This window comes from Falco biarmicus, chromosome 12 (genome assembly GCF_023638135.1).
Source record: "Falco biarmicus isolate bFalBia1 chromosome 12, bFalBia1.pri, whole genome shotgun sequence".
In the NCBI taxonomy this organism is placed as follows: domain Eukaryota; kingdom Metazoa; phylum Chordata; class Aves; order Falconiformes; family Falconidae; genus Falco; species Falco biarmicus.
In genome coordinates this window covers 20,183,239-20,206,224 of record NC_079299.1, presented here as the reverse complement: position 1 = coordinate 20,206,224, position 22,986 = coordinate 20,183,239, and the positions used below count along the sequence as shown (strand labels likewise).

General features: G+C 39.6%; 1 protein-coding gene across 3 annotated transcripts in view; it reads left to right on the top strand.

Annotated features, from left to right (window-relative positions):
• The first annotated feature begins 1,429 nt into the window (after nucleotides 1-1,429).
• The window catches only part of ZFAND3 (zinc finger AN1-type containing 3), a 145,648-nt gene continuing 124,091 nt past the window's right edge, over nucleotides 1,430-22,986 (top strand). Inside the window, exon 1 of one of the 3 annotated variants that reach the window (XM_056356994.1) lies at nucleotides 1,430-1,622. In XM_056356994.1, the coding sequence (XP_056212969.1) occupies nucleotides 1,552-1,622 (71 nt within the window). In that variant the 5' untranslated portion in view covers nucleotides 1,430-1,551. Of the gene's footprint in view, nucleotides 1,640-22,986 lie in introns of all 3 variants that reach the window. The other 2 variants (XM_056356996.1, XM_056356995.1) reach the window with 2 other exon arrangements.

Genomic DNA, 22,986 nt, shown 5'->3' with positions numbered 1-22,986 from the left:
AACTTCCACCTTCATTATTGCCACACCAGTATTTTTCCACATAGCACTTTCCACTTGGATCAAAAGGCCGTTTCTAGCACAGGGTCAGCAATATTTCCACATCACAGCCAAAAAAACCAAGGCATGGTGAGTGCATGACTGTAACTTGCTCAAGGCCATTTGCTAAACCCATACCAGAAGTACAATCCCCATTACTCAGCCGTCAAATCCAGATGCTGGAAATTCCCGTTTCCTTTCCTGTCCATCAAAGGGCGGCAGCCGGTAATCACCTATGCACCGTGCCCGCTGTAACTTCGCTGCTTGCCATAGCTTACCTCTTGCAGGTCCCTGTCTCTGGGGCCAGAACACGAGGGCCAAAGCAGCCTGCCTTCCGCCGGCTTCAGCCAGCCCTCAGCTTAGCATCCTCAGGCAGTCAGTGTTGTTTACCACAGGCAAAAACCCCAGCAACCCACGTATGTCAGACACCGAACCAACCGATTTTATTTCGTACCGATGGAAACCCGAGGACGAACATCTACAGAGTGAGCCGGAACGAAAAGACAAGGCGTCACCACCTGGGCCTTCCCCGGCCTCCTGCCCAGCTCGAAGCAGAGCGGCCTGGCGGGAAAGCAAACGGAGCTCGTGGAGACCAAGGCCCGCTCCACCTCCCCCCGTACCGGGGTCTCTCAGAGGCGGCCACCGCCAGGAAGAGACCCAAGTGCGCACAGGCCGCTCGCCCCCCCGCACACCGGGCTGGCAACGACTAGCCCCTCTCGGGGAGGCGGCTCCCGGCCGTGGGCCTGCGCCTGAGCTCCAGCGGCTCGGACAGGTCCCAGCCCAGGGGGGGTGGGGGATGCGGGCCCCCCCAGGCCCCCCCTGCCCCGGGCAGCGAGGAAGGCCCCCGGGGACCCGCCCGCCGCCGACCAACTTCCGCGTCGAAGTCCGTCTACGCATGCGCAACCAGCGCCGGCACCACCACCCCGCCGGTCTTCCCTGGCTGTACCACTCTGTGCCTAACGTGTGGGTAGAGGCGAAAGAAGGACGCGGCGCCAGGGAGCTCTGCAGGCCACAGTCCCCCCAGTCCTTTTCACAAAGAAGCGCGTTGCCTTCTCGAGTCTAGAGGGGCCTTCTCAACCTGCCTTTCTCCTAATTCCCGCCCCCGATCTAACCCGTCTCTCCCCCGGGATGGGCTATGGTATATGCCACTCCCAGCTGATCCGGCGGCTCGGCGAAACCATCCCGCTCAGGGCAGGGGGAGTCAAGGCGCCGGTGGGGGGGGCTCATTGTTGAGTCACGGGCCGAACGGCGGGGGAGGACGGGCGCGTCCCGCTGTGACAGCGGGGTCGTTACGGACACCGGTGGGCGGGAGGGGCCGCCGCAGAGAGCTCCGCGCCGCGTCCCCGTTACCCTGCGGGCCCGACCGGTAGGGCGCGGCCGGACGCCTCCCGCGCTGTCCCCTCCGCTGCCTCCCCAGTGGTCGCGCCCGGCTCCAGCTGACCGGCCTGGAATCCCGGCTGGGAGCCCCGCGCCCCCCCGCCCGCCGCTGCCGCCGCCCCGCGCCCCGGCCCCACCATGGGAGACGCCGGCAGCGAGCGCAGCAAGGCGCCCAGCCTGCCACCGCGCTGCCCCTGCGGCTTCTGGGGGTAAGCGAGGCCCGAGGGTGAGGAGGGGGCTGGGCTGGAGCCGGCTCGGCCCGGCCCGGCGCGGGGAGGGGGGCGGGCGGCGAGGCGAAGGGCGAGGCGGCGGGGGGCCGCGGCCGGCGGGGGCAGGGCCCGGGCCTGGCCTGGCGGGCAGGGTGGCCGGGGCGCCGGGCCAGCTCGCAGCCCTGGGCTCGGGCCTGTCACGGGGGCCGAGCCCGCAGCTCGCCCCGGGGCGGGGGCGGCCGCAGGGGGTGCCCACGGGGGGGAGAGGGGTGTCCCCCTGCCTCCCGGCGTGTGGCGGGGCGTGCCGGGACGCGGGCGGCGGCGGCTCCTGGTTCGGAGGCAGCGGGTGACCCGGGGGGGGGGAGGCAGCCGCGTTGCCCCCGGGGGCGGGAGCGGCCCGGGCACCTCGGCGGCGGCCTTCCCTGCAGCCCGGCGGGGGCAGGCCCGCTCGCCTCCCCAGACACGCAGGTCTCCTGGAGCGGCTGCCCCCCCTGTGGGGCTGCGGGGCGGCGGGCTGCGCTGCGGGGCCTGCCTCGGGCTGCGGGTGAGTGAGGCGGCCCCTGGCTGCCCGGCCGGCCCGGAGCGCGGTGCCTGGCGCGTCCCTGCCCCGCCGCCGCCCGCTCGCTGCTGTGCGCGCAGGGCAGCGTAACTAATGAGGGGAAAGGGCTGAGGACAGAAACACACTTCTGTCTCCACCTTATGAGGGCAGGGAGGTTCACAATAGAGAAGGTCCTTGCTAGCTGTTGGCCGATTCCTCTTTTAGAAAGAGGGAAGTAGGGTCATTCCTGTTTGCCAAAGGTGAAAAAAAAAGTAAGCCTGTTCCTTGCTAAACTCACCCCTAGGGTCATTGCTGTTGAAGATGTTTCAATTATTGATTTTTTTTTTATTTTATTTTTTTTTTAAATCAGATGTATCATGGCAGATGGTATACTGGCAGATACACAGGATCATAAAGTGTCTCTAATGTATATCACAGGAATATTAGTCCCTAACATTCTTATTTATGGAAAGTTGAAAGAATATGTGACTAAATAGACTTTTGAGAGCCCACCTGAGATTTGCACTTGTCTATGATTGTACCTTCTTGGGATTTATGTCATACAATTTAAGGTACTCTGGGGAAGTGGAGACTGATAGAGAAGAGATGCAATAAGAATGAATTAGTGATGTCACTGTGCATTTGTTTGGTTTATTGGAGTGGCAGGATTTTAGATTAAATACTTTTTTTGAGTTATGACAGAAGCCTGAACTGCAACAAATGCCATGGCCCTGCTGGGAGTGGTCTTGGGAGACAGGTTATAAACATACAGTAAATTATTTTGTTTATTTTTGTTTTGGTAGGTTCCTGTATTTAGGCCTGATGTTTTCTGTAATGTAGCGGAAAGCAAGTTGCTGCTATCTCTAATGGAGTGTACTGACTTCTGTAACATGATACTGGTGTGAAAGGAGAGTTGCAGAAAGTTGAAAGTGAACTTTTTCTTTGGCCTGAACTTCTTGGCTAGTTCAGCACGTTGCGATAATGAGAGGAAAATCTGGTGCTTCAAGGATCTGCTTAATGGTGACAGGAGGCTTGCAAGAAAACCCGCTGTCTTTTAAAGCTGCTACTTTTTTCTTTTTTTTCTTTTTTTTCCTTTTTTTTTCTTTTTTTCCTTTTTTTTTTCCTTTTTTTCTTTTTTTTTCTTTTTTTTCTTTTCTTTTTTCTTTTTTTTTCTTTTTTTCTTTTTTTTTTCTTTTTTTCTTTTTTTTTTCCTTTTTTTTTCTTTTAATGTACAGTTTCCCTTGCACAAGCAGCTATTCAAATGGTATTTTTTTGCTTCCCCCCCTTCCTTCAGAGTGTCATCTGTGCAGTAGTGTTTGTTGTAAGATATTTTTGAAAGACGGCACTGTGGAAAAAAAGCTCACCTTCTCTACCAGTACAGTGAATAAACGAATGTTTTTCAGTTTACGTGTCTTTTTGATACATTTTGATACAGAGTGGCAAACTAAGTACCTATTTTGCCCTTAAAAAAACCAAACAAAACCCAACAAAAACCAAAACTCTGTCAGTTTCCAGATCTTTATGGATTGTTGTTTTTTCAGGACTGGAAAATACATAAGTGTCTTCTTGTCCTTATTTACCTCGGCCTTGCTAGTGCTTGAAAAGTTCGGATGGTAAATCCGTGTAGACATGCCCTTCTAGTGAAGTTGCGTTGGCAGGAGCGCTTAAGAGGGGTCACAGTTTTATATCAGCTTTCTGAAGAAAGTAAATCGTGATAGCAAAACCACATATGCATCTGAAGTTGGAATTCCACTGCTCTAGATGTCAACTAGGGTTATTACTAGCAACATGTCTTAAGACAGAGTCTTATCTGTGACTTTCATGTCACTTATATGTCTGTCAAGTCACATTTTGGACTAACAGGGCCATATTTGCTCTTTAACGGCAGGACGTTGAAGGCTATGGAAAGTTCTGAAACTTGTAATTTAAATGTAGTATTTACCATGAAATTGGTAGATAAAGTAGCATAGAGGAATAGTGTTGCTTTATCTTTCCCTGTCCCCATCAGTCCAACGGTTGAGAATCCTTTCACAGTTCTCCTTGAGTAAGCCTGAACCATGTAAGTAGCAGGACAACTCAGTGTTGGGGTCAAACAGTAAGGTCTCAATTTTGTCAAGTATAAAAGATGGCATTTTTAAAATATTTTTTATTGAGTTTTATGTAATGCTTAGCCCGGACTGTTTGCAGTAAGATGCATGCTTTCTACAGTAATCCACAGAGATAGGAAACATTAAGGAAAATACTTAAAGAAGCATTAAAATTTAAATAAGCTGTAGGTTTCTGCGCTAAAACTTGCCTATTGGTGAACAGTGATAGAAATAGCTCCCGAGATACACTTTAATAGTGGTGGCATGTGAAGAGATTACTAAAGACGACTGGTATGTACTATTGCATTAAAGTTGAAGGGATTCGATATTTCTTTTAAAAGGTTTGATTTTATATTAGAAATCAGATCTTGTAGGTCTCAGGAATCTCTAGTGAGTGGAGAACTACTAAACTTTTGATGTTTCAAGATCTAAGAGACTTAAAAATGAATAGCTGAAAGAAGACACTTGATGAGACTGCTCAGAACTTCTGAAACATCTGCTTAAGGTCAATGGCTAACATTTGCTTACGTTTTGTTGAAGATCATGGAATTCATCCTTAAATCTTCTGCAGACCTACTGTTCTTTTTAGAATGTCCAGCCTGTCGTTTCTGCTCAAGTAAAGTTCAAATGGAGCACTGAGATCTTTATATTTTACAAAACTATTTCAATTGGGAAACCTCATCTGTATTCATGTTATTTATGAAAAAGCCATACAAATTATTGTTTGGAAATATTTTGCTCCTCTTCCTATTTTTATATCTCAGACTTTAGTCAATGGCAACTATCTTGGTTTTTATTGGAATAGCCTTAGTATACAAAAATTGGAAAGGGTGAAGTATGCAAGTTGTTGCTTTAGCTTACTTCATCTAGAGTTTATGCTGTGCTTAACTTCTCATTCTTATAATCTCGAAAAATTCTTCTTTTCCTGATTAACAAACCATATAATGTTGGGGTTTTTTCTTAGACCAGTGCATTCCAGAAACCTGTTTCACTTTATGGCACATATAAAATCTTTAACTCTAAGTTAATAAATACATGAAAATATTACTATGTGTATATATTCCAGTTAAGCCATTTTGCTTATTAGAGATTAAGCATGATCCTTTAATGAACTACATGTTGGCAATTCCTCTTTGGCCATTTAAAGGACTCCATGAAGGTTTCATTTGTGTGTAGCTCATCAAAGGGCTGGGGCTTTTACTGTTAAAAGGTTAGATGCATAGATGAGACTTGTAAGCTAAAATATTCCTTGGCTAGTAGAAGCATATACTGTGAAGGAGTATGTCAGAGAGGGTAATACTTTTATGATTTTATTTGTACTGTAGTGACTGCTGCTTATTTTTCTTATGATCCAGACTGACACCATACTATTGCATTCAGTGCCTTAGAACCAGAAAAGAAGGAAATGTGTTAATGGATGTAAAACAAATGAATTCCATTCTTGAAATGGTTGCAGCCAGCAGGAAGTTGATTGAAAACACAGTATGATTAGTTTCATCTCATCTTATTTCTGGCAACTATAAGGTACTGTAGTCAGCTAAAACTGATGGCAATATTGTTTGAGAACATGCCAGCAGGGGTTTTGCAGGATGTTACCATTTGTTCTGCCTTTCTCTGACACTGCATGCATCATATGTGTGATGAGACATTGTGCCCCAAGCATTCTGTGCAGGCCCAATCCAGACTTTCTTTCTGAGTCTGGATTTTCCAGTCACTTATGTATCATCAGGTCCCTGCCATGCTGAGCTGGCTCTTTTCTCAATTTTGTTTACTAAAATTAAACATTTGATCAAATGGTGAATCATTTAACATAAGCATGATTAGTTTGTGACTACGTATCACCAAAGTGTGCTTTTAGCTTCTAAACAAATAATGACTATATATATATGTATGTATGTATGTGCTGTTAAGAAGCTTCTTCTCTGGCTAGCCTTTTCCTTTTTTTGGTGGTTACAGCTGTTCATTCCATATGACCTCTCCGTCACTGTCCTTTTAATAAGTATTTTCTAATCTCATAGGCTGCGTAGGTCATTGTGAATGCATAATGCCTTTGTAAACCTAAGTTTGATTTACTCACTGTTGAAACCTCACATAGATGTTCCTAAATAAGGCTTGAGTAAACTGTTGAAATGGACCTTTCCTTCTGAGAATTAGTTTTCACTGGGCTTGTATTGTGCAGTTCCTTAGCCAGGTTATCACTTAACAGGAGCTTTGGATCAGATGCTGGAATAAGCAATGAATTTGTCAGTTTATGAAAGGCAACATATGTGCTACCAGAGAGGTTATTGGTTATTGGGCCTCAGTATTAACTGGCGTCTTTGGGTGAATAGTGAGCAGTGAGGATCAAATAAGTTGCTTTTGGATAGCTGTGTGTGGGTACTACTGTCTGAGGGGGAGGGCTTCTCTACAGGTGTTGATGATCAGAATTGTCAGTTCTTCCCTCTAAAGTGAGAAATCAATTTAAATCAATAAATTAATGGCACTTATGTTTTAGAAAGGCTAATTGTACAAGACCTAACCCTTTTTTTTTTTTTTTAAGATAAAAGCTTATTTGTTTTTATTTATTACGAATGTTTATAGGCCATCTATCACAGGAAACTAGTTGGTTGGAACCAGGTAATTAATTTGCCTGCTGTGGTCCTCGTACTCTGTTTTGTTCTTAGGTTAAGACTAAAAATACTTGAACATTGCATTTTTAGTTTTGTTTTTTTAATGTTATGCATGGACTTATTTAATGCTCTGTCAAATCCTTGGGTAAAAGAACTGGAATCAGTTTGTAGTTAAAGGCATCATTAACTGCTGTAGCACATCTACTGGTGTGTTGCACAAATAGAAGTGACAAATTATTTAACTGACAAAGAGACTGATGAGGAATTGATTTATTTACAGGTTTTCCTAGGAAATGTTACAGAGGATCATAACGGGCATTGGAGAGACACCAAATGGAATTTCTTGCTTGGATCTTAATTTTTGAAGATACTGAGAATTATGAGACATAGAGAAGCTTTTAGCTGAGGAGGGAGTGGTGGTTGGGAATTGAACTTTGTCATGTTCCCTGCTTGAATAAGAATATGCAGGATAACGAATGCTAATATTTGAGGTTCCTGTGATTGCCCTCAGTCATATACAACTAGAAGAGCAGATAAACTAAAGCCAAAAGATAGATTCCCCCCCCCCCCGCCCCCCCCCCCCCCACTTTTTTGTACAGTGAGTAATTGCCTCTTGCAACCACAGTTGCAAGGTACCATATTCTGGATCAGGGCTGAGGTTTCTATTTGCTGCAGAAGCTTACCTTTAGGAATGGGGGTTATTGGCACTCAAAGTAAAAGCAGATGAACTGGATTTAATACTTTAAATGTAATAAGCTCTTTTCTAGGAATGTGAAAACAATGCTTTCTTTTGCGGTACTTAATACAATAGACAAAACAAAAAGGAGATTTTGTTGTTTAATGAAAACCAGCTGTACTGGATCAGACCAAAGATGCATCCAGCCCTGTTTCTGATTTGGGTGGTAAGTGATGCTGAGGGAATAAGCATAAAGACAGAGAAAGCATGCTGTGATGCTTACCTTGGTACACCTCCTTTGCTTCTGGCAGTCTGGCATAAGGTTGTCTTCTGTTTTATAGATTTATGGCTTAGTAGGTCTTACCTATTTTGTTATGAATTTGCGTAATGACTTTGTGGATGCATATGTACTCTTGACCCTGACAGTGTCCTGCAACAAGTAGTTCCATAATTTAACTGTTTTCTTTATGGGGGGAAAAAAAAAAGTAATTGATCTTGTTTCCTTTACTCTTGCTGTGTGGTAATTCTAAGGAGTGAATAAATTCAGACAGCTGGTGTATGAGGGTGTTTCATTTAAGAAGATCAAAAAATAGGCCTGCTTGATTAAAAATGTCTGTTCACTCCTTCAGTAAACCAGAATTTGAGAAAACACACACTTGCTTAAACCATGAATTTATTCAAAATCTTTGTATAAAATGTTTTAGAAATACTTTCTCATTGTGGATGGATGCTATGGTAATTATAGACAGATGTAACTAGCACCTTTTAATGTAACTGTAACTTCCTCATCAGTCAGAATGAAATTCAGTGTCATAGCTGCTGCTCCTACAAGTGGAATGAACAAGTAGATTGTGTGCTGCCTTTTGAAGCTTGGAGGAGTTAAAAGTTTGTGTCTAGGTCACCTTCCAGGTTTCTTTTTATCTTCCTGTCAGTCAGTACCTTCTTCGTGTCTTCTGTAAACTGTGATTAGTTGAAGGTATTATGATTTGGGCAGTGCTAATGATTATTCTACAGTTAGTGGTATGAAATATCTGTCTTAATGCTAATCAGTAAAATGTTCAGCTGTGGTATGGTCGCATAGATATGTTGTGTTTTGTATATTGCTCCATTTTGTTGAACATGCTTTAGGTTCTTGAAAGTTTCTAATGCTAAGTCCAGTCTGTAGACAGTTATATTATATATATCAGTTATAGGTATCAGTTTGAAGGAAATACTGTCACTGTTTTTTATTGCATAAATGTTAACCAATTTAACATCAAATTTCCACAAAAGTGGTAATGTTCTTGCTGCATGTTGGGCTTGAAGAGGTACTGAAGCCTGGAATTGATGAAGCATCATGACCCAGTATTTTCTTTAAGGTTGAAATCAGTGGTGCAAAGCATTAATTCGAGAGAATGATCCCCGATGGATATATTCATAGGAGATGTTTGGTTTTGACTTGAGTACATGCTATGCTAATTATTATTATTGGATTTTAGAATTATTTTAAGTTAGAAGTTGGTGCATATAAATAGAGATAGGCTTTTTTTGAGGCATTTGGTAGGAATTATGTACATAATATACTTTCTCAGCAAAATATTGCTTATATTCTTTGAAGTTTAAAATGTCACTGTGCTCCTCTATCTCCTCAAATATGCAACCTTGGCTGACTACCTTTGTATCTTAAAATGTTATCACAAATGTCTTGTGAATGTTTTTGGATAGTATTTGGTGTTGGTTATGTTGAAACCCTTATTTAAATCTTGGAGATAAAACTTCTTACTCAGTTTATGCTGGTAAATTACACTGATCTGTTCTCTCCCCCCCCCCCCCCCCCCCTTTTTTTTTTTTCTTCATCTCTTTTGCTGAAATGGAAAAAAATCCTTCCTGTCTATTCAGTATAGACAGCACTCACTGCTGTGGAGTCTCTTCTCTGGTTTTGGAAGAATTAAAAATCTGGCACTAGCTGCAGCATGAATTGACTTCTAGATGTCAGATTTGTGCAGGAACTTAGGTCAGAGTAGTTGCAGCTATTAGAAAGGCATCTTCTCAGGATACAGAAAAGGCCCTGTAAGAAAATACTGTTGAGGACACTATATGCAGCAAATGCAAAACGATTCTGAAAAATACTTTCTGAAAATGAAACCTTTGTGTGGATGACCAGCGGTTTCAGACCATGGAGGTGATGTTACATGCAGTAGAAGTGGGTTGGTATTTTTAGGTTCTGTGAAAATGCCCAACCATTATGTTCTAATTTAAGATGTTATTTATTTTTCTTTAATAATAGGGATTTTTATTTGAATTGGTGAGAATTGTATTTGCTTAAGGAGTGTGTGGTTTCAACTTAATTATTTTCTTTTAACAAATTTTTTGGGAGTCTTGCAACTTGGAAATCAAACAGTGTATTTAATATGCAGCTCCACTCACTAAATTATTCTTTACCTGGACACAGGAGAATGTATTAGTTGAAGAGTTACAGTATTCCAGGAGTTGGAGAAGGAAGACATTTGTAGTGTTGTGTACCAATTTCTCTGTTAATAGTGTCTGAGCAGTAGCATTGTGGTAAGCGCAGTACTAGTCTGTACAGAGAAGCTGTAATAGGAAATTGTTGATAGATTTTTACATTTAATCTGTTCTCTGGAGTCTTCTCTACAGCCGGGAATGGTGCCCTATGTTATTTATGAAAGACTTGTAGGTATCCTGTTCAATTCCTGCTGTTTAATCTGGCCACCGTGTGCATGCTCTGAACTTGAAGAATGTAGGTCAATGGGAGGAAGACAAATTTCAGTTTCTAAATGTTGTAGTATTTGTATTAGTGGTTTAAAGGAATTTATTTTTAAAATTACTTTCATTGGCATTATGTCCTCTAATAAATGTACTTCAGCTAGTGTTGGATTTCCAGTGTTTATTTGTTGTAATTAAAGAGACTAACTGGAAGTAATGAAGAATTTGGAATGGAGATAAAATCTGGTTTTCCTAAAATAATTTTAATAAGCAGTCAGACAAGGTAAGAGAAAAGGAGGTGGTTTGGTTATAACTGTCTTTAGTTTCTAGCTCTTTAGTCTATATAGTGCCTGCTGCTGGGAGAGTTGTTTGAGGGCCTGTTTTAGTAATCTAGATATTTAACTTCTGCTTGCTTGAAAGTCCTGCTTAATTCCTAAGCACCTAAGGAAGGGGGAGAAGAAATGAGCACAATGCTAGATTGGAAGTAGTGTTTAGGGAAAAAAAAAAAAGGCAGGCTGGTTCTATGATAACCCCTTAATTGTGCACTTAAGAAAACAGAATCCAAAGTCATGTCCTCATTGACTTAATTGCTAAAAGACAACCGGCCTTCACAATATGACTGTTACTGAGATCAACCCTGTCACCATAACAGCAGCATTTTGATCTCTAATTATATGTTGTTAGAGGTGTCTCAGAGGAAGTTGCATATAGAAAGTAGGCAAAATGCTGCCATTTACCAAGAGCCCCTCAGAAGTGGAAATTGTATTGTCCTTCTAAGTGTTGATTAGATGCTTTTTTTGGTCCAAAATAATGCCAATATTAAGGAATCTAGCTTTTGATAAATCAGTTAACTGTCTTTGAAACTTCTCTTTAACAAGTTTCCAACATGACTCAATGAAATGCATTTTTAGCTAGAGAAAGGTGACTCTTAGGTCGGGTATTGCTGACACCCGTTTTCAAGAGGAGGTATTCGTGCTGGATGTGGTAATGCTTGTTCGTTGTTTGATGTCCTAGTGTTACCTTTTTTTGGTAGTAGTCTTCAGTGAATTAATGGACAATAATGGTTTCTAAAATTGTGTTTTAATAAATGCTTGCTTATTTATGCAGACACGTTTCAAACATTCCCCTGAATCATTAATATATTAATAAGTTTAAAATCTAATAATTTCTATTTTTAGAATCGACTTTTGACTGTGTACTTCTTTGAAAGGGTGAAAGCATTTTTAACATGGTGTGTTTCCATAATATTGTCTCCCATTTTAATTTGCAAGCATGTTAGTCTAATTATTTAGTTTTTATTAGGAAAAAAATATGGAAAGCATTATGACTTGATTTTTTAAAATTATTTTAAATCTTCTAAAATTAAGATACAGTAGTTCTTTGAAGCAGCTGAAATTTTGTTTTTTTGTTTTTACATAGAAGTGTGGATGAACCATCAGCTGTGCTATGACTGATACAGGGCTTTAAGGATGAATCCATGTATACTCAGTAACTTCCCTAGGTCTTAACTAATTTTGAGCTTTCAAAATAAAACAATTAATAATAATATTTGAACACTTCAGATATCTTTTGCTTGGCATTGGGGTTTTGTGCTTAATACTTCATGGCAAAGCAACTGAAATCAAACTTGCCTTGGAAATAATAGTTAACCTAAGATGGAGCAAATTGACTCCTCATTTTATTTAAGACAGTGGACTAACTATGCTCCTTGTAACTCCTGGTGTTGTGAAATATGGGGTGTTTGTGATACTTCTAACATGCCTATTTTAGAATATATTTATTTTCCAGAATTAGTTAGATGTTAGAATGTCACTATATGTTCTTTTGTCTGTAGTTTGTTAGCATTGGTTTTATTTTGGACACAAGGCACGTTCCTGTTTTAACTTTCTCTTGGGTACTGCAATTCCAAGTGTATAGACGTTGTGCTCTAATGCTGGTTATGGGTTTTTTTTATATACATCTTACATTTATTACAAGAGTTTAGAGACTAGAAACCTATAAAAATGAGGGTAGTAGAATATTCCTTTTTTTTTTAAATAAAGGTCCCCTTCTTGGCATTTAAGTTTGGAAAGGATTTACTACTATTTCTGCTGATGGTGCACTGTGTGACAGTCAGTCCATGCTTTTCCCTTTGGATGTTTTCCTTTGTTAGTGAATCATGTATCACTCAATTCAACTGTGCTTTAGGAGCCTTGGATGAAAGACTTGGTAGCAAGGAGTATCTACAGCTTCTCCAGCCCTGTCCTTTAGAGAGAGGTGTTTTTTTTTAAATCAGAACTTGCTCTAGGACAATATTGACCGATTGACATGTTTGCAGGGATGTTCATGTGGAAGGAAGTGTTTGTGGTGGGTGGAGGAAGTTTCTTTCAATCAGAAGAGTTGCTATGCAATTAGAAGAGCAAGAACCGCCTGCATTACACATCTGCAAGTCTCAGGTGGTTTTGCAGCACTCTCTTGATGAAGATAGGACCCCATTATTATCCATTATTCTGTGATGCATTCTCTCCTTTGACTATTAATGTTCTCATGTGACTAATTCAGGAAAGACCAGAAATCTTTCTGGTGAATAATTAACACTTCCTGTCCTGCTCAAGTGGCTTGTAAAGACAGATTCAAAAGGTAAAAGAAAAACACAGTGATATATATCATTATATAGCAAACTAAACTGATGTGTTGCAAAGTAAACTAAAATACTGGACATTCCGTCACTTCCAGGCGTAATGAGAACTCTAGCGTTACAGGTTTTTAGTATTCAGTTGCCTGAGCTGACATGTCTTCTGAAGCGCATCCGAAATTCAGATAACTGAAATTACTGGTTGCTTTTGAAACTGCTCTAATTGGAAACCCAAACTAAACAAAACTAGACCAGGGCTTTGAGGAACTTAAGACTACAGCTTTCAGAGGTTGCTGTAATTTTAGTTTCTTTTTTTTTTTTTTCCCCCTCTTCACATAAGGTTCCCAGCATAGTCCTAGATGCCATTGAGACAGAAAGTGATCTAGCTGCTTTCTTCTTAACATTCTGTCCTTATTTCAGATTGCTGAATTAGTAGTTGGTTTCTGACTTCCATTAGCAACATGTTTGTGGCAAACTTGAATACAGAAGTGCTTTAAGTAGTCTTTATGTTGTAGTTGGAAATGTTGAAGTTGTGTGTGGATTTCTATTTTTTTATAGTTTTTTTATTTATAATTTTTTTTTAAATTTCTTTGCAACTTTTAATACAGAATTATAAAAACTGAAATGGCTGCTTTTGCAGCAGTCATGTAGATGGATTGTGTAGCTAAAGACTTATTGTAGCACAAGAAGATACCAATTTCCAGGGTGAAAAAGCTGTAAAAGAAACATTTTGTGTTTGAACATGACTTTGACTACTATTCTAGTAGTATTTTTCCTGGTATGTATGTCATAAAAATGAAATTGGAGATGATTTTGCTGCCTTTTTTTTTTTTTTTAATTTTGTTTGAGGACTACTTAAGGCCACTCAACCAATAAATACTTAAGGCAATTTATGATCCAAATGCATTTGTACTCATTTTAAGGTTATGTAGTAGGATTGTGACACAAATGGGAGCTCTAAAGACTTGCATTCTTTGGGTGTCTGTGAAAGCAGTTAGAGAAGAGGGTAAGGGAAATGGTGTACCTGATCCTCATCTTGGGATTCGCTATTAGCTGGTTAATCAGTGGTGCTTTCATCTGCTTAGCTTTCTTGTCCCTCATTATTATGCAGGACAAATTCTGAAGGTAGATGTTACATTTTTAGTAGCACAACTGAGTTTGGAAAGTTTCCTAGTTTGGAAAAACTAGACCAGCTTTTTGAGGCACAGGCTTTTTCTTCTGTGTATGGGGAAGCTGGTCTGCTTTTTTGAAGTGTATACCTAGATATTACCTCTGTCCCCCAAATCAATCTTGCTTATATCCTTAGGGCATCATGGCTGCAACAAAACTACTACTAGGACATGAAAGACAAGTGTCTTCTATGAGCTAGCTGGACAGATGGCCTGAATGAATGTTTCTGTATGTTTGTTTTCAGCTGTTTACTTGTGGATATTGTTCAGAAACCACTGTTTCTCCTAAAATCATGTAGCACAGTATGTAGCAAACATGGAATGTGGTGTTATCCTTACCACAAAAGATATAGGCTGATAGTTTAATTTGTACCATCTAAAGATAGCTGCAGATGTGTTTAATTCATTGCATATACATTTTGTTTGGTGGGATATAGATAGTGTTTCACCTTCCTGTAACAGAACAAAAACATCTACATAAATTGACTTGAGAAAAATGATGCTTAGAGAGCTAAAATTCCAAAACTTTAATTTGCCAGCCTACTGTTTGCAGGGAGTAGGGTGTTAATTAAAAGTATTGGGATGGGGGCAAGAAACCAATGTACATGAAGTTCATAATTCACGTATTTGCTATTCATTAGTTTCATAGTCGGAGACACTTTTTTTAAAAAAAAAAACACCTCTGAAACCTTCCACTTAATTTCCTAGACTACTGTGGTGCTTTGATGAAAATGGAGGGTGAGAGAAGATGTGGAATGTATCCCTGCCCATGGCAGGGGGGTTGGAACTATATAATATTTAAGGTCCCTTACAACCCACATCATTCTGTGAAGATTAGTGTGGTCTCCTTTCAGAAGGGGCTTTCCATCAGTAAAGGATGCAGCTGAAGAAGGTACAGAGATGTATGATTAAAAGCTTAAAGTCAAGCAGAATCGTGGAAACATTCATTTTTCTTTCTTTTCCTTTTCTTGGAGCCTAGACATGACTGAAGAGTTATGGGCTGATACTGCTGCTTGCTTAATTTTTAAAACTCCTTTTAACTCCTGCTTCTGTTCAGGATTCAACATTAATTTGACGTAGTTAATGAGGCACTAGAGTTGTAGTTTGCAGCTGCAGACTGTCACAGTGGTTAGGTAGTTAAAACTTCCTTGTTCTCATGTACTGAGAAGGTTACACATAGCTTGGATGAGAGTCCAGGATGAGGTAATGATACGGGGTTCATTTTTATTTTCTGCTGTTAATGATCACTCAGTGCTTGGTTACTGTGCCTTTGCCTAAGATTACCTTCAAAAATGCTTAAAAAGCTGATCTAACGAAACAGCCTTTGGTGTTTGCTCTGCGTGCAAGCGAATGAAATATTTAACTTGGCCCTGATTTCCCACTGTCTGAATTAGATGAAATAAGAGTACTGATTATGATTTATCCCTTCAGTCTTAATTTGTAGAGGAAAATAAAAAGTTGAGGCTTGTTCCCACACTTTCTCCATGCTATTTCGAAATAGGAAAATGGTGAGGGTAATGTAATGGTTTCTGCAAGTACTGCAATACCCTTGTTTCTGTTCATGTAAATAAATCTAGGCTGTCTACTTTAAACACTTAAAATAGTAAAAGCTACCATGTGAAAATGACAGCTGTGAAGATTACAGTTTACATTTGCATTAATCTGGATCACTGAAGATGGAAAAGCCAAAATACCAGTCTGTGTAAAGGTTTCCTTCTCCTGTCACGGGATGAAGGATGTGAGATGAAGGATTGTTTTTTCACTGTATGTTTAAAACCCTTGAACTTTAAAGCAAAATGTGCATGCTGAATTCTTTCTACCCTGGTAATTGAAATGCAATTGCCTGAGACCTGGGAAGTGTGCTGTGTCAAATAGGACAAAGGCACAGCACATTGAGTAGGGGGTCTCATCCCAACTTTGCACCTGACTCCATTGCTGGAGAGTGCTATTCCCTGCCCAGCCTTCCCCTGAACGGCACGTGTAGCAGCTCACTTCCCATGGCCAGGTGACCAGTACTAACTTAGTGCAGAAAAGTAGTACCTGTGCAGCTGGTCCGCGCTGCTCTCTGCAGTAGTTGCGGTCTTGCTTGGGGGTCTTTCACCTGAACAGTGGTGGAATAAGCGCTCCTGACAGTGAGCTTTCAAAGTACAACATGAGAAAGGCTATCACAAACGTCTACACTCAGGAGTTAATTTAGACTGTGGCAAAGTTTTGAAGGAAGTGGGAAGCGGGGAGGGTAAAGCATGTTAACATTTAGATAACTCCTTTAGTTTCCTTTTACCTTTTCTTCTATGTCCTCACAAGAAGAAAAGAAAAATGAGGTATTTTTGTTTTTGTCAGAGAATAAAACTTGTTTTGGGTGACCTTGTTCTCTCTGTCCTCCAGCCATCAAATTTTAGATCTGCTGTACTTGCATAAAGGCTTAGTTATAAATTTATAAGGAAAATGTCAAGTGGCTAGACAAAAAATTTGAGCTAGCTTGATAATTAATTACATAGCCACTGCAAACTTCTTCACATACTGATTAAAACTCTTTAGAAAAAAAACTCACTGCTTATGTGCAACTGTGTTATAACAAAGCAAGGTGCACATCACAGAATGGTAAATATCAATACTTTCTACAATTTTACTTTAGATGTTGAAGGAGTAAGTAGCATAATGGAGGGCAATATTTAAGCTGTTTGAGAGATCCTGGTAATTTATTTACTTAAAACAGGCTGCAAATGGACTTGTAGTTCAGGAGAATAAGCTAGTGCTTGTCTTGTGTTAATTGTATGAATTAACAGAACTTGCATGTTTAAAATGCAAAAGTGGACTAATGTAGAGCAAGCTAGTTAAATTTGGGAGTTTAGATTTGTGGGTCACTGATCAGCTCAACAGATTGCTTATGTCAAAGTTGTTTCCAAACAAGACTTACTGCTGTTGATAGCATGTTTGATTATTAAGCTAAACACTTAACCAACCCCCCTGTGATTTAGCATACATAGTGTTTACTTAAGTTGCATTTCTCATTAGTTAGATGCTGAGAGGAGATGAGATTAGCAGGTTTTATTTCTGTTTTGGCAGATTATTGTATAACACTTTCTTGTACTGCTGCACTGCTAAGATTATAAAATGAATAGGAAATGCCTTTTCGTTGTTGTAAAGAAAAGCTTTCTACTTGTTTCTTTCAGCTTTACATGATTTGTTATTATTTGTAAGTCCTAGCCATGTACACCTGGCTAGAGCTGCCATGGAAAGACTGAAATATAAGATAAATACATTTTTCGTTAAAACTTTAATTTTACTAAACCTGAATTTGGAGCAGCAATCATATGAAAATATTTATTTGTACTTTAGAGACACAGAGCCTTCTAAACTGGAAAAATAATATATCAAGTTGACATTTTACAAAATTGTCAACTGTTAATAAATCAGTGTTCTGCACTAGAATAGTACAAAATCCTAAAATGGAATTGCTTTCCAAAGTAATTGGGTAAAAGAGGAGAGAAGTGTGATACAACATAGACCAGGAAATACCCGAGGCTAGTAGAAAGACAAATGAGTTCAGCTACAGAGGTGTAGTTACAAAGTTGGGGGAAATGCACAGGAGATTGAAAGCCAAGTTATTTGTTATCTTACTGCAAACATAATGGGAGATTTATGAATGGAAGGTGCACGTGGGGAATGCTGAATGCTGTCCACTGGTTATGGCACTCACTACTTATAGGATCAAAATTGGAGTGGTGACTGGGTGAGAGCAGAGGGCAGGGTTGCTCATACTCTGTACAACCTGTAGGTACTCATTGGAGCTATATTCCAGAGGAAGTACAGAACAGCTTTTTGTTGCAGTGGATGGGTACTATCAAACACCAGCTTTGGGTGACAAACTGTAAGAAAGGAATCAAAATTTATTTTACCTTTCATATGTCATTAAGAGGAGTGAGGATAATAATGGAATGTGTAAGGCTGAAAGATTTGTAAGGAAAAATAGCTAAAACTTGTTTCTACACCTTGGAACATGAAAAAAAATGAATAACATTGATGGAGATCAGGAATCAGTGCACATTTTCAGCCTAGGGGGTGCCAGTCTCGACTTGCTGCGTTTCTCTTGCTGAGATTGTTCAGCCTTTTTGTTCACATTCAAATATTGAAAAGCTCAAGACTGGAATAAGGCCACCTGAATTCTACTCATGTAACATAGGGTGTAATGCACTTTGCTGTTTTTTTTTTTTTTTTTTTTTTTGTGAAGGTTGAGTTTTGATTTATTTACTGGGAGGGCCTAGTTATAGAAGCCCTGAAAATAACACGATTGGGTTCAAACCAAAAAGAACTCTTTATCTTTCATGGCTAACAAGGCAAACATAGTTCTTATAACTGAGTGTCCTTCACTGCAAGTTCAAATATAATGAATGATTTCAAGGCATTTAAATGACTTGTGTGTCAAATCCCATTGACACTCAGGAGCCTTTGAAAATGTTACGTTACCATCCGTGCTTATGTAATGTGATCAAAAAGTGATTGTAGGTTCGTAGGACTGAATCCAAAGCCAAAAATGTGATTAATGTCTTAGTGAGATGATTTAGTTCAGTAGCAGAGTCAGCATTTGATAGTGTGTGACTTCACTTAAGTGCATTTAAAATGTAGTTGTGAAGTCCTTTTCTTTTATAAAGCATTTATATGTTTAATATTGCACCAGTTGTTAAAAACTTTGAGATCAGTTACTTGTTGGAATAAATAATATGCTGCAGCATTCTAATGTTTTCCCCAACTGGCAAGATAACAGAGAAAAAACTGTTGTATATTTTAATCTGTAGTTTGCATTCAGTCTTGTAAAAATTCAGAACATTCAGTTAAAGCAATGCTATAAAACAGAATAACTAACCATAGCTCCATCCATAGTTTGACATTTAAAATACTAGTAAGTCACTATGTATTTTATGACTCATTTTCACATATACAATGTGAAATGTTTTTCTATGGCTGTGGACAGAAATTAATTATTTTCATTGTAGATGTACAATAATTATTTAATTTCATAAGGCAGTATTTTTTTTGGACTTCTTACTGGTTACTCTTGTGTGTTTAATTACTGGTAGAAATGATCTTGTGTATTTAAAAAACATATATGCATATTCCCCATCAATAGGATGCGTCACTCCACAGTTATCATTTCTGCTCACAAATTGTTTTGGGAGAGAGATGTTCTCAGCATTATGTTGACATTCTACTTAGGACTTATTTCTTTGACAGACTGTGTAGCAGTATACCTAATTTTTGTGTCATTTGACCTATTCCCAGACAATTGTGAGTTGGAGATGACTTCAGGTATTTGTTGTGCTTCAAAAAGACATAGTTGTTTTTCTCGTAAAAGTTACTGATTTGTTGCGTGAGTGTGTTTAGAGCCTGCGAAGTGGTTTACAAGTTTGAGGAAAAAAATTTGAAACCCTAAATTTACTAGGTCTGCTCTCCTGTTGCATTTTAACTCCTATACAAGTTTTTCTGCAGCCTCATCGTGCAATATGTTTAAGTATCTTATGGAAACTTTTCTTCTGTCCTTAACCCTTTTCCTTGTGCCTTAGACTGTGTGCTGTAATGTGTGGGGAGCCCTGACAGCAACAGGATTTTTCCTGAACAGGCCAAGAAGTAAATGGCTTGAAGTAGGGAACAAGAAGGGGTTACTGAACACACTGACTAGCGTAGGGGAAGAATTTAGATGACGGTAATGGGAAAAAAAAAGGTGTTTAAAATACAACTTAAGTTCCAGTATCCTGAATCGGCAGGTTTTCAAATTCACTTGTTTTCCTGTTAAATTCAGAGGAGAGGTGGCAGAGCAAGGGGGGAAGTGCAATAGCGCTGATTAGTATGGATGTTTAACATTCAATGCTATGAACTTAAAAGTAGTTTGGAGTATTTTTACTTTTAGCACCAGTCTTTGCCATAATAAAATGGTTGATAACATGCACCCAAAAAAAGCCCCTTTAGTTTCAGTGAGATATGGATGCCCGCACTGCGTAAGAGAAGAGTCCCTGAGTCCAAGACAGGCTGTAAGCAGTGACATTCCAGGGTATGATGTTTGGTTCAGTACAGTTTTAAAAGCTTCTGTAACTTGGAAGATAAATCAGTAAAGGAAAAAAAATTGCATTTTTCCATCCACACAGATTCTGCTTTCGTATTTCCATGCATTATTGATAGAATGTAAAGCTTTCCTACAACATAGCTTCTACGGAGAAGGCTAATTTTTTAGAGGTGTTCTGCTTTCCCTTAACCAACATATGAATTAATTGACATACTTCTATAAAATCATATAGCTTTTTTCATATTATATACTATAAATGCCAGAAGTACAGGTACAACCACTGACCTTCAGCTATATAATGGCAAGATAAAATTTTTCAAAATCTTTGGGCCTGATATGTAAAGGGCATTGCTTTGTACATCAGGAAAACTTCACTCAAGAGTGAAGACCAGAGTATTCCTCTGGTTAGTCCAATTCATAGGCTTTTTTTTTTTATTCCTTATTTTTAATCATGTAATACTTCTGTTCCAACTAAAAGTGATGACTCAAAACAAGATGCTCCCCTTTAAGCAACAAAAAGTACAAGGAAAGACAGATATGATAATCTGTCCCATTGGCAGCTGAGAGGAAAGAGGCAGTTTGTTCAAAACCTCTTTTTCCCTTGGACCATTCTGTCACTATTATTGAGGAGGCTTCTGGACCTTCTTGTGTGCTCTGGGTTGAAATGTTCATGGTGTATTACAGAAACAAACCCTGCCTGCATTGCGTGACTGGTTTTAGTATAGGTGTTATAAAGCAAAAATGAAAACTACTGCAGTGTAGTTATGGTTCTCTTGCACAGTAGCAAAACCACAAAAATGGATATAACTTTTGCTCCTCTGAAACTGCTAACGTAGTGATGGTTGTATTGCTGTAGCTGATGGGTAAACTATGACAGGTGAATTAGTTAAATTCAAGTTAGAATTTGTGTCTTAAAGCTTTAGGAAAGTGTTGGTCACTGATTTGCAAACTAGTAAGAAAGTTTAATTTTAATAGCAAAAATATTATGAGATTGTCGGGGAGATGGGAGGATTTGTGGGGTTTTTTCTTTTTTTCCCTGAATGAGTATTGTAACAAGAACGAACTTGTTTTATAATGTTAAAGGATTTAATTTCAAATGGGAGGGTTTAAATCTTAAATATGTTTAGAATGTTGACCAGAGAAAATGACTATTAAGCAATACATTTTTTCATATTATTTTGTACTCTTGCGTTGCTAAAACCAAGAGCTGACTGCATGAGCTTGACTGTTGCAGCGTGTTATGTCTCCTGTGCCATTTCTAGTCAGTTTAGGGCTTCCAGACAGCATGTTTTACAAACCATAAACCAATGGTATTAACAGTATTCTGATACAAAAATAATTAATTAAATAAATATACTTACATTGATGCCATGGGCCTTTTTTTCCTTTGGACATTCTGTCACTACTGTTGAGGAGACTTCTTATTAACTCAGATGTTTAAACTCTGTAGTTGACTTTAGCAAAGAAGCTGTTACCTTTTTTTAAACTTCAGGATATAGGGAAACAAAATGTGGTCATTTCTTGCGTGATGCATAGAAAATTAAAAGCTTTTTCAATGTTTAGCAATTCTGATAATTCTAATTCTCAGATGACTGATACATTAAACTTTGAGGAAGATTTAAGTCTGAAGCTTCAGCCAGTTGAAAAAGCCTGAGCCACTTAGGTTTTCACAAAGAGACTGCTAAAAGAAAGTGTCTCTCTTTTTTTCCTGTTGTTGTTTGAACCTTTAGAGAAACACTTAAAGGCTTTGAAATTTATCAGTAGAACTGTTGGGACTGTCAAACCACTTCTTTGCTTCTGTTGAATTTAAACTCTCGAGCAGAAGTGGGAGCTCTCACAAAACTCTACTGAAGGGAGCAAGAAGTGAGTTGAAATATGCGGTATTTTTCACTTTAGCATTGCTCAAGCATTTTGTGAATGCCTCTCATTCTATTTAAATAGATGAAATATTCATGTTTGGTTTCATGGATTATTATTTATATTTTTTTGTGATAATACTTCCCAATGTGTTCATTTTCACACCTTCTGATTTGCTAGCCCTTATGCCGAAAAGAGAACCAGGAAAAAATTAGCCCAGAAGTCTTGTATTTATTTGCCTCCTTTTTACACTACATTACATTTTTGTGTAGATTACTTCTGTTTTCTTCTGTTTACTGGGGAAATTTCCTGGATTATTTTTGCATATATGATACTGAATCCTATAATAAGTTATAAGATTTATCCAGTTTCTCTTAGTATAATATTCAGCATTTCCCCTTCTATGAATAATGTACAAGACCACCACATCAGTAGGTGTATTTGTTTGCGCTGTACTACTGTGAGGCTCTTAATAGGACAGTCCAATTTTTGTGAGTAGTTTTTGTTCCCTATAGATTTATTTGCAGCCATTGCAGGCTGGATTATCATATAGTAGTGCCCATTGCAGTTGGCATTCACTGCAGTCTTGCAATACAAATAGGAGCAGGCTGTCATTTAACTTGGATTTCGTAGAGCTGAGAGATGATCTTCTGAACTTGGTGTAAGTCCTACTGTGACTCACCCAAGCGTGGTAACCTGTTTCTATAACACATATCTTTTATGCAGGAAACTCTTATTACTGTTTCTGGTAGTTCAGCTGATTCGGTGTTTTCAACAGCAGGAACCCTTGTGTGTTGATAGTTTTAGTTCCAAAATGTTTCACAGATGTTAAGAGTACCTAGAGATTATAAATGTTCAGTGCAAACTGGCAGAAACCCATGGAGATTTTGTAACACAGCAGAAAGGCAGTATGATAACTTCTGTCCTTGGTGGGTACTTCTCTGTGATGCCAGTCATCTTAGGGGTCGTGGGTACAACCTGGTAAGTGGTAATGCCTATGGTATATTTGAAAGTATATAGGATCATCAGAGTTTTTATTGAACAAAAAGTCCA